This window comes from Ptychodera flava, chromosome 5, assembly GCF_041260155.1.
Source record: "Ptychodera flava strain L36383 chromosome 5, AS_Pfla_20210202, whole genome shotgun sequence".
In the NCBI taxonomy this organism is placed as follows: domain Eukaryota; kingdom Metazoa; phylum Hemichordata; class Enteropneusta; family Ptychoderidae; genus Ptychodera; species Ptychodera flava.
In genome coordinates this window covers 46,212,183-46,232,232 of record NC_091932.1, presented here as the reverse complement: position 1 = coordinate 46,232,232, position 20,050 = coordinate 46,212,183, and the positions used below count along the sequence as shown (strand labels likewise).

Here is a 20,050-nt window from a genome sequence, read left to right as displayed (position 1 = left end):
TGGAAAATGTAAGCGAACCGGAATTTTAGCTGACTTTGTGCGACTCTAAGGGTCGCATTCACATTTCTGCGATTTACTGCGTTCCGTTTTTTGCAATGTATGGCAACTTCTGGAGAGTGTAACTTGGTGCCACTTCGACGGATTAGCCTTATTTTGCACAGGTTGTAGTTAGTGACTGTTTCTAAGAAAACCGTGTTCCAGAATTCCGATAATGTTCCAAAAACAAAAGATATCGTGACAAACGTGGGCAAAAGCCGTTCATTTATTCAGAATCCACCTCTTCTCATGAGCGATGAGTGACAGCATACCAAATTTTGACTCACAAAGTAATTTGGTGAATTCACCAAATAACAATGGATTTGTCGCTTTTGGTCAATCTTGACTGGTGCAGCTAGCTGGCAGGGTACGCTTACCCATTGCGGACACCTGGTACCACCACTATTTCGTGGTTCAAGATGACCTCGTCGCCTTTGTCATTTTCGATATATTCCCTGGTAAATTTCATAGTTACCTTGAATGATAATGATTATTTGACCTGATTTGATGTCTATTCTCACTTTCAAGGCTAATTGTGCAAATACAAACTGGAGTATCAAAAATCCAAGACACTTTTTAAACATCTAACCCTGCTATCGATTGCAGTAAACGGCTCACCAATGGCAATCACCCTGTCATACTTACACTATTTTAAGTGAAAAACTCAAAAAACCCCACATTTTTGAGCGAAACAAACACACGCACACAGGTTTTTGAAATCTCACAGTTTTCGTTATCTTCAATTGTCAACTTACCAAAGGATATACTAAATGTCGGGTTAAAGATTCATTTCAAAGGTGAAAAATCAGGTTATATAAAGATAAGTGTCTGCGAAGGTGCAATACAGTGAAATTGCGGTCGGCGGACTTAGATAGAGTCACACGACTGTTATGTCGGCAACCATCCGAGTTGAATGCACAAAGAAATTTTTCGCTTTATAAAATTGAGAGTGTCATTTTGTTTTGCAGTGAAATTAAACTGAAAAGTCGAAACAAAACCGAAACAGAACAGGTTAAAACTGACAATTCAAAACAACAGCGAAACAAAAAGTGTAAAAATCTCAATCAATGTTTTTGTAGTAACTGGTGAATACCAGCTTTACAAGTCGGCTTAACGATTAGTCATGAACAAGCTTCCCGCCACTGTTGCGGTTTGACATCAGAGTTCACTTACTCAACCGAATCTTTCTGTCAAATTTGAAAAGAAGCAAACTAAACAAGCATTTGCTGCAGCTGCTGTCAATAAATCATCAATTGATTCAAAACACATTGATTTTATTCGTTACAAGACTCATCATGATTATAGCGTGTCTGCTTATGCGAATTACTGTAACGTCGGTTTTATCATTGCGCAGATAAATACAATGTTTTGATCCGAGAAAAGTCAAAATTCAAGTTCCATGTCCATCAATAGACTGCCTAATATCTTCCCAAGGCTGTGTCATCAAAGTATTTGTGGGCATTTTCTGCGTTTTGACGTCTATATTTGTACATCGAAATGTCTGATCAAACTTCGTGGGCGAGACTCTTTCAAATTATAAGGGGAAGTCGATAGTACACTTATTAGATACGTCAACTTTGCTTGCGTCATCAACACAACAAAACTGCACAGGATACTGCAAGCGGACTTGTACTCTATGGTATTGCTCCTTTTAATATGTTTGACCTGATTTACCTAACAGTTGCGCATTCTAACTTATACACTCAAATCACGAATCCTATTTCATTAACGTGATTTTTGACCCGGGCTGACCTTTGAATCAGTTCCAAATTACTACGCACCAAGTATTTGCAGAGTTATGACTCCTTCCAAAGGGGATTGCACAAAAGTCCGTCCCCAGGGGTAGGGTGGGGTAGGGGTGTCTTGGTCTCAGGACTAGGTTCTTCTTGCTATGCTTTATTTTAATACGTTTGACTATGATATATATTGCCAATAAAGATTTATACTACCAACCTTTCCTTGCAGCTTTGGTGTCTTTGCTTTATATAGCACTGCGCTTGTAACAATTTCTTTTTTTATTCGCCGTGCCACCTATTTGTCGTTTGAAAATCTTACGCGAAGTTTTGTCACTGTATTGCGTCTAATATCTGATTAGTTTGATCGCCTAATTTTCCAAAGTAAGCAAGGGTAAATTACTAATCTGTGGACGCTGTCACCAGATTATCACCGGATTAATGCAACAGCAAGGTATAACAACGCGTTCGTTGTTGACTTTTTCAAAGTTCATCCGGTGATAATCTGGTGACAGCGTCCACAGATTAGTAATTTACCCTTGCTTGCTTGGCGCATTAGGCGATCAAACTCCTCAGATGATAGATGCAACATGGCGATAAAAATTAGAAGATTGTCAAGGGCCAGTGCTAAGTTAAGACCAAAACACCAAAGGTTGGTAGAATAAACCTTTATTAGCAATACAACAAAATACCTACCCACCCCTAGGGATGGACATTTAGGCAGCCCCTAATGCTCCTTCCAACACCCAAAAATGATGTTAATCATTTAAGTTGTCGAAAAAATATTACAGTAGGATAAGCCGTCACTTACTGTTCGACTGCTTTGATAAATCTTTGGAGATAGATCATGACTTTGCAAGTCTTTGTATTGCAAAGTATAGAAAACAACTGAACTATACGTTTACTCCACCCAGCAGTTTATTGTTATTTAAATGTTGTCACCAGGTAAAGGTAAGCGAAAAATAATCGGTATATGTCATATGGAACAGTAAATGTATCCGCCACCTTGGTGTTGTAACCTCCACAAATGTAATAATCTCCACAAATGTAATATCAACCACAATTGTAATAAAATCAACCACAAATGTAATAAAATAGTCAACCATTAATGTAACAACCCGCAACCACAAATGTAATAAACAAATTAACCATAAATGTAATAAAACTCAACCATAAATGTAATAAACTTGAACTTGCATATGTGATCATTTGTTTATCAATGCCTTGAGTAAATAATAACTTTAATAAGACTAGTGTAATGTTATTGCATACTTTCCTGAAACTAGGTTTCCTTTCCGAAACACAGAATAGAATACTTTGAGAACGCTATCAGAAAACGACGAGGTACTGATCAAACCGTTAGATAATGGAAGTGGAACAGCAGTTCTAGACACTGATAATTACATAATAAGGAAGCGTCAAAATAACTCGTCAACCAGTGATACCACACAAAGTTTATGACAGATGACTCAGAACAAATAACAGAGAAATATAAAACCTTATAACAGAAACTTACGATACAAAACATGTTGACGAGAACATATATTTCAATCTAGTAAAAAACAATACGAACACTACCTTGAACACAGTAGAACAAAATTAGACATCCTGGCATCCCTAGTGAAGGAACAAACTTCAAGTGGGACAACATAGGAATACAGACAATCTATCGATTATTCCACACAATTTATCCACTGAAGACGAATTTGAGAAGATTGATTACGAAAGTACGGCAATTTTCAAAAAAAACGGCGTTAAAGGATCGTAGTGTTATACAGTCTTCCCCACTCTGGAGTAGTGACTGCACTGACACTCAGATTACAGCTGTGTCTAGCCATAGCCAGTCAGTTCTGTACACAAAACAGGGAAACGTAAAATACACTTTCAAATATGCAAAACACACTAAACGCAAACAATTAAGAAATGAATAATGTGTGGAGTTGCTTTCCTTATTACATAGATAAATATTTAAGGGCTAATTCCTCAATTGCAACGACAAAATAGATTTATTACATTTATGGTTGACAAGTATTACATTTATGGGTGATTTTTTTATTACATTTATGGTTACCATTTATTACATTTGTGGTTGGTGTTTTTATTACATTTATGGTTGATTTTTGTTACATTTATGGGCGATATTACATTTATGGGTGCATTTTATTACAATTGTGGTTGATATTACATTTGTGGAGATTATTACATTTGTGGAGGTTACAGGTGTCACAGCTAGGCATGTTTCTTACAACGGATAGAATTGACGGTCCAATTCGTACTCTTTCTTGTTGGTAATTACCTGGCTTATGCCCCAAGAACGATATAGTAGAGAAACCCATCCAACCTTAATGAGTCTGGAAATTTTCATACTAAAACGGAGAGTTGTGCAGCTACAAATCAACGCGAGGAATTCAAAAATCGCTGTAAGCTTTACGAACAAAAGGTCAAATATTCAATCATAAACAAGCTGCTCGTCACTAGTGCGAGTTGAAGTCAAGGGGTTCCAGCGTTCTTCCGAATCTTTCAGTGTCTTCCCGTTGAAAATCATGAAATCTTGTGGAAAATGTCGTGGTATAAAAAAGTTGTTATTGTCAACATCAGAAAAGCCTTATAAGGCAAGTCTCTGCATAGGGAAAGAAGTATAGTGCTTCAATTTTGATGCTCTTTCTTTCGTTTTATGACAATGGGGGCTATGCAGACTTGTTAGTGCTATAATGTCCTTTTTGCAGTTTATTGTAAATTCTCGCAGATTTCCATGACAGTTAAACATAAAGAGTCGGATCGCAGAACCTTCATTTAATTCGAGTATTTGGTAGTTGTTCTTCAAAATATTCGCCTTTTCTCGTTGCATGCACGGTGTGGATTTTTCCGGTCAAATCAGCACGATGATATGATATTATTTTGGTTTCGGTGTAATAGCGAACTTGCTAAATGCATGGACGAAACGAAACGAAAGGAACGATACACGCCCTGTGATTGGCTAGACGCTGCAACGTTCGTTCTTTTCGTATGCAATCCTTTGTTCTGATTGGATGAACGAAAACGACGAAAGACTTTTCGCTCCTTTCGTTCACATTCTTTTTCTTGATTGGGTTAACGAAAGTGACGAAAGATTTGCATATTCATTTTGTCTGCATGGAAGGGCGAGCTATTGTTTATCAAAATGCTGGCGCCTCGCTCTCATTATATATTCACCATGATGTAATTCCGCCGTCTTTGAAATACAAGGAATAAAACTGACCACCGGTTCATGAGACCACTGAGACTAACCGAAACACGTTGACACTTCGTTTGACGCACTACACGAATTACACAATGCTTGAAAGGGGGGGGGGGGCGCGACACCATATTATGGTGTAGATAGTGACAATTTGTATGATTGACGTGCGGATTTGTGAGACCACTTTCATGCTTTTACACACCGCAACACGTTGAAGTTCGTAAATTATGCAAAGAAAACAATGGGAGCCATAACGTAAACCGCGACTTAGCCGAAACCGCGACTTATTGAGGCGCGACTTAGCGAGGGTCCACTGGACTTTCATGACACCAGTTGAATGGAGGTCACGCTGAATGAACTCTGTTTAATCTGCGTTCACTGCATCGTCCACTCGCACGGCTCGTTAGCCAGACAGGAGTCTTACACTAACTACGATCTGATTTCGGGAAGCATCCAGCTGCCCGAACAGCAGGCCTTGGCAAGCGAAGATGCGTTCACTGTTATTCCTTGTATTTCAAAGACGGGAGTTTAATATTACATGGTAAATATATAGTAAGAGCGAGGCGCCAACATTTTGAGGAACGACAATAGCTCGTTCTTTCCAGACAATCAGTAAAATGGGTTATGCAAATATTTCGTCACTTTCGTTAACCCAATCAAGAAAAAGAATGTGAACGAAAGGAACGAAGGAAGTCTTTCGTCGTTTTCGTTCAGCTAATCAGAACAAAGGATTGCATACGAAAAGAACGAACATTGCAGCGTCTAGCCAATCATAGGGCGTGTATCGTTCCTTTCGTTTCGTTTCGTCCATGCATTTAGCAAGTTCGCTAATTGAACGAAAGTTGCAACAAAATCGAAATAAAAATATGGAGAAAACTCGGTCAAGGGTGTTAACAACTGTTAGTTCACCAGCTATTTTGAGTGACACAAGTACAGCACAACCACAGCCATAGACACCATAGTAATATGATTGACTAGCATTTATCTTTTTGCACGAGCAGATTTGTTGCCTTCGCTTGACCTAATTTTGCATTTCTTTCAACAGAGAAACCTGTGCATTAGGCATGTCCCCGGATGCAACCATGGTTGAATGCACAACTGTATTGCTGGCGCTGCTCATACTACTTCTGAACAGCAATGGAGCTATGAGTTGTCCTTCAATGTGCAGCTGCGGTTCGAATAGCTATGTCGACTGTGACTTCAGATCCTTGGAAGTGATACCCTCAGATATTCCAGCTGAAACGGTCACCCTTGACCTTGATTACAATAACATAACTTCACTTCCCACAGAGGCGTTCAGTAATTTGACACGGCTGAAGAACTTGTACCTCAACAATAACGCTATTTCAGTCATATGGTACGGAGGATTCCTTGGACTGACCAGTCTAGAGAAATTATACCTTCACCACAATAACATCACATCATTGTCAAATGACACCTTCGATGGTTTGTCCAGTTTACAATATCTGTATTTGTACAACAACGAGATATCAACATTACCATCTGGAATCTTCTCTGACTTAAATTCGCTAAGACAGCTACACTTACAGAACAATGAAATAACAGCATTACCATCAGGAATCTTCTTTGGATTAGATTCGTTAACATATCTACGATTATATAATAATGAATTCATTGAAGTCCCCGACTTTGCCAATTTACAAGAGCTTACTTCTTTGAACTTTGGGTATAACTGTATTACTGCATTGGAAGATGGGGCGTTTGAAAGATTAACGAAGCTAAGTACTCTTTACCTGCAAAACATTTGTATCAATAACATGTCTCCCTCAGCATTCCGGGGATTGACTAATCTTAGATATTTGTATCTCAGCAACAATATTAACTTGACGTTACCTATCACGGTATTTGAAGAAGTTGGAAACTTGAGAACTTTGCGACTTGAATCAAATGCTATGACGTCACTAGTACCAAATCAGTTCAGCCGCTTGGCTCATTTAACAGATCTTCAACTTAATAATAATTACATAACAACGCTGTCATCTGACGACTTCAATGGTTTGTCGAACTTACTAAAACTGTATTTGCACAACAACAAGATATCAACATTACCATCAGGAATCTTCTCTGGCTTAAATTCGTTAACACGTCTTTACCTCTATAACAATGACATCACAACATTGCCATCTGACGCCTTCAATGGTTTGTCCAGTTTACAATATCTGCATTTGCACAACAACAAGATATCAACATTACAATCAGGAATCTTCTCTGGGTTAAATTCGTTATCAAGTCTTTACCTCCATAACAATGACATCACAACATTGTCATCTGACGCCTTCAATGGTTTGTCCAGTTTACTGTATCTATCTTTGCACAACAACAAGATATCAACATTACCATCAGGAATCTTCTCTGGTTTAAATTTGTTACAACATCTTTACCTCCATAACAATAACATCACAACACTGTCACCTGACGCCTTCAATGGTTTGTCCAATTTACAGTATCTGTATTTGTACAACAACAAGATATCAACATTACCATCACGAGTCTTCTCTGGGTTAAATTCGTTATATCGTTTTGATCTCCATAACAATTCCATCACAACATTGCCATCTGACGCCTTCAATGGTTTGTCCAATTTACGGTATCTGTTTTTGTACAACAACAAGATACCAGCATTACCTTCAGAAATCTTTTCTGGCTTAAATTCGTTATTTGAGTTACACTTACAGAGCAATGAAATCACAGCAGTTGCCAAACTTACCAACTTACCACAGCTTTATAAATTGAACCTGAATTATAACTGTATTACTGCATTGGAAGATGGGGTGTTTGAAAGATTAACGAAGCTAAGTACTCTTTACCTGCAAAACACGTGCATCAAAAATATACTCCCTTCAGCATTCCGGGGAATGACTAATCTCAGATATTTGTACCTTAGCGACAACACACTCTCAACATTACCAATGACAGTCTTCGATGATATGAAAACGGGATCATTCACCTACGTTTATCTGCATGACAATCCATGGGCATGTGATTGTCGCCTTCGTGGACTGCGACAGTGGGTCGAGGATAACAGTGAGACAATCAACATGTCCGGGTTGACGTGTCAAACACCACAGGTCTATGCCGGACTGGATTTCATGGATATTTCAGAAGAGAATATGACATGCACGTCTCCTGAATTCTCCGAACTCATAAGATGGGTTGACGCTGAAGAAGGTAATACGGTAGAATTGATCTGTGATGCAACAGGTGTGCCTGAACCAAATGTTTCTTGGATAACTCCGAATGGAGATATTATAAACAAAAATAGCAACAGCAACAACACAACTGTTGAATTTGGCGACCTGGAGCTAAACAGCCAAGGTACAATTGTTATAGCGAGATCTGAGATGAAACATTCTGGATTATATGCATGCATAGCTGTTAACTTGTTAGGCGATGCGGTTTGCATTACACATTTACGTATCGTTCAGAAAGTGACATCTTCCACCCAATATAGTACGACGGCTATCGATCACACATCTACTAAACCGATTACTAACGCGAAATCAATTTCAGAACACAAAAGCACCTTAATCATAGCAACCGGAACATTCTTTGGCGGACTTTTTTTAGGTGTAGGTGTGATAATAATGATTTTGATAACAGCTGTTAAAAGGAAACGCACCAGTGAAAAAGATAAATGTCACGAACAAAAATCAAACCTTACGTTCAGATTCAAAAGTCGACACGATAGCGAAAAAGGCAATGATAGCATTGTTTATTCGAATACCACTGTCAAGAAAAATGAGGGCGCTGATGTAACAAATCGAGAGGAAACACCTGATGGATATATAAAGCCTCAAGAAATATCTGATCAACTTTCACAAACGCACATCTATGAAAATGCAAATGCGATGGAAACGGGTGATTCAACATACACCTCTGCCTCATCTGATACAAGGGCCCCTGAACATGTGTATGAAACCTTTACATGAAATTAGATCAGGCAAGACGTCACAGTTCCTCAGATCGAAAAGTAAATTACTGGTAAAATGAAAAGTCAAATGACAAATCGTGATCACCAACGCAAAGCTGAAAACATTATGGCAACGTGACAAACAATTTATACTCGATTTGAAAATAAGAATCATATACGAAATTGTGTTTATTAGACAAAAGTTGTCGAACGAGGGCAAAATGTAAATGACGAGAATATGTAAAGATGACCAATTGTAAAAAAACGAGGCATATTCCTAATGAGGTGAAACAAAGCCGCAGTTCGAACGGATTTATAATAAAGTTTACATACGTGAATTGCAAAGGGTCATAGGTTAAATGATTTGTACATGATGTCGAGTACTCCAGTTCCATCGTATGTAGAGATTTACAAATGCCATTCAATTATACTTTTGATTCAAAGACTTGTGCCCATCAACTTTGTGTAAGCAGGAAAGGCCATTTTAATTTGAAAACATGTAAATCACGTTTCAAAGCACATATATCAAATTGCATGGCGACGTTAAAGTGAATTCACTGTACGAAATATACATGACGAACACTTTGTCAAATTATTGCTACGAAAGGAAATGTTTTTTCTCAAAGGTTTCTCCCATAAACAGTATTGGAACTAATTTGGGATAATTGGATCTTCACATTTTTTTTTTATTTCTCGAAAGTGTTAGGAGCCGTATTGCTAAATGTTGCAATAATACAAATTACTCATAAAAACAAGTGTGTAACTAAAAAAGAAAAGCAAATCTTACATTTACAGATAAATCGACATTACTTCACCATCCAATTATCCCAAATTAGTTCCAATCGTGCTCATATCTTTTTGCAGCAACTGGATCACCGATAGTTACGCTAATTTGTAACACTGTACAGTATGGGCACAGTCTGCTTTATGTTTTCTAACTCTTATCTTTAAATTAAAGGGACATTAGCTGTAACTTTTGACTAATTTTTCACTACTCTTTTTCAATGTATCAACAACAGAATTTTACTATAATTCGATCATCATGACCAATGCACGATGTCCTGCTTGCCAACACAGCCTGTGTATGTGAAATGACCATTGTTATTGTTGAAATTTTGCATTCAGGTCTGGACTAGAATACAAAATTTAAACAATAACAATGCAGATTATACTCGTATAGGGTATATTTATGAGCTAAATATTAGGAATTTCTCCATGGTTCAGGGATTCAAACCAGAAACTGCTGATGATACACAGAACAAACAAAATAACCAGATATGAACTGAAAATGCTCACGTGTTGCATTATATATTGCAGTTATGTGTAAATTTTAACCTTTGCCACATGTTTGCAACTTCATTGAAAATATTATGATCAACGTAATGAACAATAATCACCGCCGATTAGGTCATGAAGTATACAAATATGTAATTAGCTGAAATACAAATATCAAAGTTCTTTTACTGCTGTCATTGTATCACCACTTTATATAGCAAGTGTAATTACCGTTGGCCAAGTCCTTCAAGCCATATATGCCGAGCTGTGAACGCTCATTAGACATGCAAATTATAAATTAGCTGACATGAAAATGTGAAATGACTTTTGATATTGTTTTAACCAGGTATAATCATCAATGTACATAAGCATGTTTTGCCAACTTTGATCAAGTAAATCCAGTATATATCCCTAATAAGCAAAGGTCATTAAATATGTAAATTAGGAATTGGCTTAAGTAAAAATGCTTAATGATTTTCAACAATGTTGTATCATGGTATCTGTAATATATGTAGCAAGTTTTGTCAACTTTGGTCAAGTTGATTCAGATATATATCTCTAATTAGAAAAGTTCATTTAATATGCAAATTAGGAATTGGCTGAAGAGAAAATGCTTAATGACTTTCAATAATATTGTATTATAGTGTCTTTAATGTACAGAGCAAGTTTCATCAATTTTGATCAAGTCAATTCAGATAAATATCCCTAATTATGAAAATTCATTTAATATGCAAATTAGGAATTGGCTGAAGTAAAAATGTTCTTTGATTTTCAATAATATTATATCACAGTATCTTTGATGTATATAGCAAGTTTCAACAACTACAATCAAGTTAATTCAGATATATATCCCTAATTTGGAAAGTTTATTAAATATGCAAATTCGGAATTGGCTGGAGTAAAAATGCTTAATGACTTTCAAAAATGTTGTATCATAGTAGCTTCAATACATGTAGCAAGTTTCATCAACTTTGGTACAGTCAATTTAAATATATATCTCTAATTAGCAAAGTTCATTAAATATGTAAATTAGGAATTGGCTGCAGTTAAAACGCTTAATGACTTTCAATAATGTTAAATCATAGTATCTTTAATATACATACCAAGTTTGGTCGATTTTGATCAAGTCAAATCAGACATATATCGCTAATTAGGAAAGTTCATTCAATATGCAAATTAGCAACTCTCTTTCATGTCACCCCTTAATGGCTCCCACTGCTGATATATCTTGGTGTGATCAACATTTGTAGCAAATCTCATCAAATTGTGCGTAGTCGTTTTTAATGAATATCCGTTTTTTCTAAAATCATTAATTATGCAAATAAGCAAAAAGTATGCAAGCCACACCCACCAAAAACTAATCAGTTCTTGCCATTTGCTAACTGAATATATGTACCAGATTTGATTCTGATCTGATAAGCCGTTTTTGAGATGTCGGACCAACAGATAGACAGACAGACAGACAGACACACGGACACACAGTCAGACAGACAGACAGACATCGCTGCGACATATGCTCACGTGTGTAAACACGTGAGCAAAAAAAATGACCAAAGTTACAGCTAATGGATCTTTAATTTGGAATATATTGGTAAATATTTAAATATTTTGGGCTGTCACAGCCATAATCTCTCTCGTTTGCCGCTTTCGGGTTTTTATCTTGTGTTCTGTTTGTTGGCAGCTTTTCTCGAGTCAATAATTTACGTATCCGTAGTGATAACCTCGTTATATTTTCAACGATGCAAGTAATGTAGTACATGTATTTTGAACAAAGTAAATTCGATTATGGTTGATGACTTAATTATAGCTTTCTTTCGAAGTATCTTGTAATGCAAGTTAAGTACGTTAAGAGATTTAATCGCATTTAACTTGAATTGTTGGCAGTGATAGGCCTATACTGACAGATTTTGGTGTGAGTAATTTCGATTATTATGTGTTGAAGATTTCTGTTGTTTAAGTTCAAGTTAAGTTCAAGCAGTTACATTCAAATTTTTGTTTAATTAGCATTATTAGCATTGAGTATTAGCTTCCGAATTTTCACCTTGTATCACTAAAGGTTTGAATATTTTGTTGAACGTACATACATGTTAATGTGGCCATTACATCATCATACTTTTAAGATATTAATATTTGTAAATGGTGTCAATACAAATACAGATCCGCACAGAGTTTAGCCAGATGTAGTAAAACTGAACACGATTGGAACTAATTTTGGGATAATTGGATAGTGAAGTAATGCCGATTATTTTAATCTCATCTGCTTTTCTTTCTACATTACACACTTGTTTTATGATTAATTTGCATTATTGCAACATTCAACTATCTGGCACCTAACACTTTTGTGAAATTTTAAAAATATGAAAATCCAATTATCCCAAATAAGTTCTCATCGTGTTACTGAAGGATAGAATTATGTTGTTACTTTAATACATTATGGTTCACTTTTTGAATTTGTCATTGTTATCACCATTCATCTATGATATGAACACTATGGATTTAACTGGTTTTATTGTAATAGTTTTACGATACCGTTCAGTTTGTAGCATATTACCTCTTTACTAATTGTAATACAAAAATTGGAATTGAAGAATATTATTAATAGCTAGCTGTTCCCTTATTGTAAGTAGTTCCCATATTTTAGTATTGATATTTATACATGACACGTACCGAGAGATTTCGGGTTTTTATCGTGTGTTCTGTATGTTAGCAGCCTTTCTCGATTCAATGATTTACGTATCCGTAGTGATAACCTCGTAATATTTTTAACGATACAAGTAATGTAGTACATGTATTTAGAACAAAGTAAATTCGATTATGGTTGATAACTTAATTACAGCTTTCTTTCGAAGATTGGCAGTGGTATAATGATAGATTTTGGTGTGAGTAATTTCGATTATTATATGATGAAGATTTCTGTTGTTTAAGTTCAAGAAGTTACATTCAAAATTTAGTTTAATTAGCATTTTTAGAATTGAGTATTAGCTTCCGAATTTTCACCTTGTATCAATAAAAGTTTGAATATTTTGTTGAACATACTAATATGGCCATTATCATCATACTTTAAATATATTAATATTTGTAAATGGTGTCAAACACGATTTGAACTTATTTGGGATAATTGGATTTTCATAATCGTTAAATTTCTCACAAGTTTTAGGTGCCAGATAGTTGAATGTTGCAATAATAAAAATTTCTTATAAAAACAAGTGTGTAATGTAAAAAGAAAAGCAGACGAGATCACATTTGTAGATTAAATCAACATTACTTCACCATCCAATTATCTCAAAATAGTTCATATCGTGTTTGTCAATACAAATGCAGATCCGTACAGAGTTTAGCAAGATGTAAAAATACCGTCAATGACGCTGCACCTTCTCTAATGTGTGGCCAGGTCAGGTAATTGGTTGTTAAAAGTCCAAAATAGTGATGACGCACTTCCTTACTGACCTGAGTGCATGTGAAATACACAACCTGGCATCTGTAAATTAAATGTATACCAAGTGATCATTTCCAGTCACTTTTAACTGTTTTTAATGGATTTTCCAAAGAGTCCTGTGGAAATGATGAAAAACGCTTATCTGGTCTTGTGTTTGTATAACCTCATGGCTGATAATTGTCATAGTATTGAAAAAAAATTGAAAGTGAAGAAATTACTGTTTTTAATAGGCATATTTTCCTTGAAATACATGACCGTGTAAAGAATATATGCTAAAAGTGTTTAAGAGTAAATTTCTTTTCAAAAAATAATTTAATTTGTGACCAAAGGATTTTTATTCTTTGAGTTTACAAATTCAAACATTGCAATTTGTTCAATCATCTTGTGCAGTGCAAAATTTATAAAATGACTGAAAAACAAAAAAAAATTGGCAGAATTACAGTCTTTGTGATGTAAAATTATGGGTTGACATCACGATAACTGTTAATCTGTTTGAAGTACTAATATACTATAGTTTAAAAAAGAAAAATTCATGCAGAAACGGTAAAATATATTGTCAGCAATGTAGTGTTAATTTTGACTTTACATCAAAATATGCCTTTGCTGGATACCAAATATATAGGGCGAAATATCAGCCATGTTCAGCAAAATCCACACAACAGCATTGATCCTTTTCTAATTTGATTTGATTTGCTTATGTTATCCTTGTATGACAGTCAGTACAATATGGAACTTGAACACAACACAGTGAATAAGTATGCTGTAAATGAAATGGTGTGGCTGCATCCACATGCAGCAATAGGAGTGCCTTGGTCTCTCACCCCTCATTTCCAAACTGTCCCATCCCTGAAGAAATAGTTTGGTCTTATATTTATAATGTTAATAATTTCTGTATTTGTTAAAATGTGCGCATCTCAAAAACTTTTGATCATAAACATTTTCATTGTTTTTATAGCTGACCAATCAGTTAACCTGTTTATTTGAATATTTGTGCATTTTTCCTCAGTATTTGACATTTTCTGAATACCTTCTTATTCAGTTTGTCATTTTCTAAAAGTTTAAATGCTCCATAGTGTGGTCAAGCTTTCCACAAGCATCAAATGTGGTACTTCATATAGGAGGGTCTGCCTCTAGAGGGCGGGCATCATGAACACTCCTGTGTTTGTTGTTAATTCCTCCACGTAAACTTCTGATTGTATTGTAAACATTGAACATGGCCGACGTCCGATTTTCCTGTCTAAAACTTTCACTCATTTTCGTTCATATGACTCTGAAACTCCAGGAAAGGATTGGGAAGAAAGGGTTATCTTGAAATATTGAGGTACTCGCCGATATTTTGCAAAATTAAATGAGAAAAAATGCAAGGAAAATGCCGACAGGCTTACACAATGACAGTTTTCAGACTCGGAGGCATATGATCATCTCTGCAGATTATGCAACAGGCCCAGATCACGTGAGGCCATGAGGGGATATCCACGCAACTCAGTACCAAACACTAGCGCTCACAGAGTGAGCAAACACAAAGTGAGTACCCCTAACGTCAGCTCAGTAGTCTGTAATAGATTGTAGTCAACTAAGAAACCTTGGAGAAAGGCTTAACACTGTGGCTATGCCGCTAAGTCCCTTTTGATTTTTATCATAGCTCAAAATCGTTCTCCCACACCTCAACCTGAGCCATGAACACCCCCACCAGTTTATGATATGACCCATCACAATGGCATGACGTCAACGGATCTTGACAGACGGAAGTCTTGACAGACGGAAGTTCTTGACAGCAGCATATTGGTTTTCAACTCTAATACCTTCTCTGTCTATAAATAGACACGAGAAGGTAATAATAAAACTGAAGGATACAATTATGTTGTTACTTTAATACATTATGGTTTACTTTTTGAATATGTAATTGTTATCACCATTCATCTATGATATGAACACTGTGGATTTAACTGGTTTTATTGTAATAGTTTTCAATTCACACTATACCGTTCAGTTTGTAGCATATTACCTCTTTACTAATTGTAGCACAAAAATTGGAATTGTAGAATATTATTAATATTTAGCTGTTCCCTTATTGTAAGTAGTTCCCATATTTTAGTATCGATATTAATACATGACACGTACCGAGAGATTTCATTGGTCTTACAACTTGTTTAATGTCGTTTTTATCTTTTATACAGTAATGACATAAAGTTAATTTTCAACAGTGTGCAGGAACATCAGGGTTAAATCACCATGCTTGTGAGAGGACTTTGATTCCGTGTGACTTGTTCTCCTCCCTTCTCTTATAACCCAAACATAATTATTACATGCCTCGTACATCGAGTGTCGCGCGCTCCATAGGATTCAACGGTAACTCGCCGATGACGTCGCGGGCCGCATAGTCATCACGGGACTGAAAGTGAACCGGAACTATTTTCAACTTGAAAACTTTTGGATGTAAAAGTCTTGAAATTTCATGTTTTGCACAGAAAATCCGGGGTTTTTTTTTGAAATTTTCGCATAAAAATATTGATAAACCGCATAACAGTAGTTTAAATATATCAATGCGCCATTCGATGATGAAAATGGTTCTATTTTTAACCGTTTTTCGTCTAAAATGAAAATAAAGCATTTGACTATAATTTGCCAATGAACGTAAATATTGTTGGTGCAAACTGAGTAAGAGAGGCATGTAATAAAAACATTATAGCCCAAACAAGGGACTATGTACCCTCGGGGCAGGAGACCATTTGCCCTCCTTACGTCGGGCAAATGGTCACCTACCCTCAGGCACAAAGTCCCATGTTTGGGCTATAATATATAATCCCGGTGGTGGCAGTCCCCGGGTTGGTGGGTACCCATGCGCGTTACCAAATTCACGGAAAAGGGGGTGTTTTTCTTCAGTCATCTCGGAGATTCTAGGTCCGTGAAATCGAGAAAAAGGGGTACTTTTTTACAGTAACCTCCGAGATTAGGGGTAGTCCTTTCATAATCTCCCTAGGACACTAAATCTGGTCTAGTCTCACATGTCACTCTAGATGATTGTGTATGAATGTGACTAAAATCAGGTGAGGACAAACATTTGTGATGTATGTACATGTATACAAAGTCAACCTCCAGGGTCAACCCTGGAAGTCAACATACTAACCTCCTAGATTTCGAAAATAAGGGTATGTTTTTTACAGCTAATTTCTCCTAGATTTGCCCTAAATAGGGGGTGTTTTTCTCAGAAATATTCTAGGAAAGGGGGTACTTTTCAAACTTGGGTAACAAGCATGGGTACCCACCAACCCGGGGACTGCCACCGCCGGGTATATAATACACACACTCACACATCGACTCGGATCCATCCAGCCAGCCGTACACCAAAGTATACATAGATTTTAACTTTCCATTTTTTAAACTTAAAAACTTGAATAACAAATTAGATAAACAGAAAGGTGCGAGCTTATCTGTCAAACTTTGTTTCATTCGAAAAGAAAACAGTAAGATTCGATTCAGTCAATTGTCAAAATATTCTGTAAATGTAAGCTAATAATCATTAATAAAGAGACCAAAGTGGAAATGAGAAGATACATCTTTTTTTATTGACCTCCGCTCAGAAAATGGCTCGAAATGCGCAATTTGCCCAATTGCGCAGTCAAGAGAAGACCCTAAACATGATTTTACTAAAGTTTGCTGGATTTGTTTGAAAGCTCCTGACCGACTAATCTCATTTCTTTAGGGCATGCCATTCTCACGAGCCAGAGCATGATTTCCACTCTGCGGACCTCGGCCTCTTTGGGAGTAGCGCCAAGCTGTTGCCGTAAAGAGGCCTGAGGTTTATCACGATGGGGCATGTTGACGGACAATATTTGTTCTACTGTAGAAACCGTAGAAATTGACGATAGAAATAGTCTAGACTAGTTGCAGAGTGTCTCATGGGTTTGTGGCTTGTCTTCTATAACAAATATTAGAAGTCTACCATCTAAACTTGTATATCCTACCTTAATTTGCAATCGATGATTTCTTATGATTGCGATAGATATCCGGGTGTTCAGAAGATCCGTTCTGCATCCGTTTGGAGATTAAAGCTACGGAGTATTGCTAACAGCTTCATTCGTTATGTTACGGATCACTCGTCACATCACATTGTTTCGTGTGCTGGTTCCTTTGGTCGCTGAAGGTGGCAATTAATAAAAAGTTACACTAGTTCCAATCGAGTAAAAATGAAGATGGACTTTATTTATTTATTTACTTATTTATCTATTCATTCATTCATTCATTCATTCATTCATTCATTCATTCATTCATTCATTCATTCATTCATTCATTCATTCATTCATTCAATCATTCATTCATTCATACATTCATTCATTCATTTATTCACATTAAAGGATGGCCCATTTACTGACACAAATTGAGTGAGTTTCCCGATTTGGCCGTAACCTTCCATTAGGTTCTATGAAAGTTCTTACAAAGCTGTACCAATCGGAAAAACTTTAGAATAAAAACACTACAAAGTATGGAAAAAAATCATGTCATAAAATAATGAGCAGCAACAAAATAAACATTATAATAAAAAACAGCTATTTGTCAATATTGTTTTTAAAAAATGCTTAAGTTGGGTTTCAAAATTGGCAAGACTTGGGCCACATTGAAGATTCTCTGGCAGTGAATTGAAAATCGTGGTCTCTGACCAGACTCAGTTTACCCGTGACAGAAGCACGTGTAGGACACTGTATGGACATTCACAAACATGCTAGCAATATACGTTGGAATAGCATTCTCGAAATATTCAAAGGCTAAATTACAAGTGAAAAACAAAATGCGTTCAAGTTGTTTTACAGTGAAAATATCGGCCGTTTTATAAATGTAATTACTCGAAATGTCAAGGTCGGCATTAGGAATGACTCTTAGTGCCCTTTTCTGCATTTTGTAAAATATTTTCATGGTTGCGTTTCCTCAAACAACGCAACAGAAGTCGATTGCAGATTGGACTTAACCATAGTGCAAGATCATTTGAAGATGAGAGGGAATACATTTTTGTAGACGTCTACGTAAACCTTCTTTGATTCGACGTTGCACATAAGTTGTCAATGTGCTTACCCAAAGAAACCAACTTTTAAAGGGGCCGTCGATAATTAAAGCTGGCGCACAAGAAACTTTATTCCTTCGTTTTACTTGAAGCCCCCCCCCCCCTCAAAACGAAAGTTCTTATGCGAAATCAATTTCGTATTATGATACCGTTTCTGACAAACCCACACGCACCTCTCCAATCCGCACGCCCATGAAAAAATACCGGAAGTGCACATTAATTAATAAACCTCCACTTTACGAGTTTCACTTTTTAAAACACAGAACATTTTAATGTATATCGCACGTAGGAAAATGTTTCACGTACATGTTTCACGTTGAATAAGCACACAAGTTTTTATTTCACATTTATGTCTTTTCGATGTCTTTTTGTGTCCACATTTTGTAGTCATTCTGTTCTCGATGAACGTAAAGGTAGCATTGCAATCGCACTTCGAAAACAATAGATGAAAATCCTTATGCGATTTTGACGCACACAAAACGAAATGAGCTTTTACCCCCCCCCCCCCCTCCCCCCAAACGAAAGAATTACGTTTGCCGTGCTTCAGCTTTTATTATCGACGGCTCCTTATCAAGAGTTACACTAGCTTCTCAAAGTTAACATTAGCAATACTTCAGTGTATCATTTATAACAAAGTTTAATTTTTCACCACTGATTCGAGTCTAGTCTGCATCTTGTGACTGAGATAGTTTATCTCAAATAAAGGTTGTATTAATGAAACTGCCGTCATAGACACTTGGAAAATTATTAATTAAAACAACAAGATCTCAGTTCTATAAGTCCATATGAATACAAACCATATTTGCGACAAATACACGATAACGCTAATTACGCTTGACAAAGGATGTTTATGAAGCCTAGCCGAAAATAAAAATAATTTTGAATTATACTAAGAATGATGAACGTAGTCAGCACTTAATGAAGGAACATGAGAATTTCACGTGATGGGTTTGAACGTGTCACAGTGACGTTTGAATATTAATTGTGACGTGTAAATTTATTTATATCAAGACCTTCATTGATGTTTATGTTTGGATGTATTATTAAATCTTTCATTCGTGTCAATCGTATGATCAACTCACATCTTAAAGATAACGTTTAAAATCTCATTCTAAAAAAATATGGGGGAGGAATACAGCAGACCTAGAGCACAGACAAATAGATAGACAGTCTCTCTATTTGTCTGTGCCTAGAGGAAAGGCAATACGAGAGAGGATGATAGCAAACAAAGTGCAGAAGATACAACAAACAGGACAGAACGATCAACAAGGGACCAAGACATTAAGACCATGGGAGCAGCGTATCTTGCGCGATGGCACCTGTCAAGCTTGTCTATCGAAAAATAAAGTCTATGTTGTACCAACGA

General features: G+C 36.3%; 1 protein-coding gene across 1 annotated transcript; it reads left to right on the top strand.

The window, feature by feature from the left end:
* Positions 1 to 6,036: 6,036 nt before the first annotated feature.
* LOC139134112 (leucine-rich repeat and immunoglobulin-like domain-containing nogo receptor-interacting protein 2) lies at positions 6,037 to 9,704 on the top strand. Its single transcript, XM_070701029.1, has one exon. It carries the CDS (start codon positions 6,051 to 6,053, stop codon positions 8,934 to 8,936), a length of 2,886 nt encoding a protein of 961 aa, XP_070557130.1. The 5' UTR covers positions 6,037 to 6,050; the 3' UTR covers positions 8,937 to 9,704.
* The last annotated feature ends 10,346 nt before the right edge of the window (positions 9,705 to 20,050 follow it).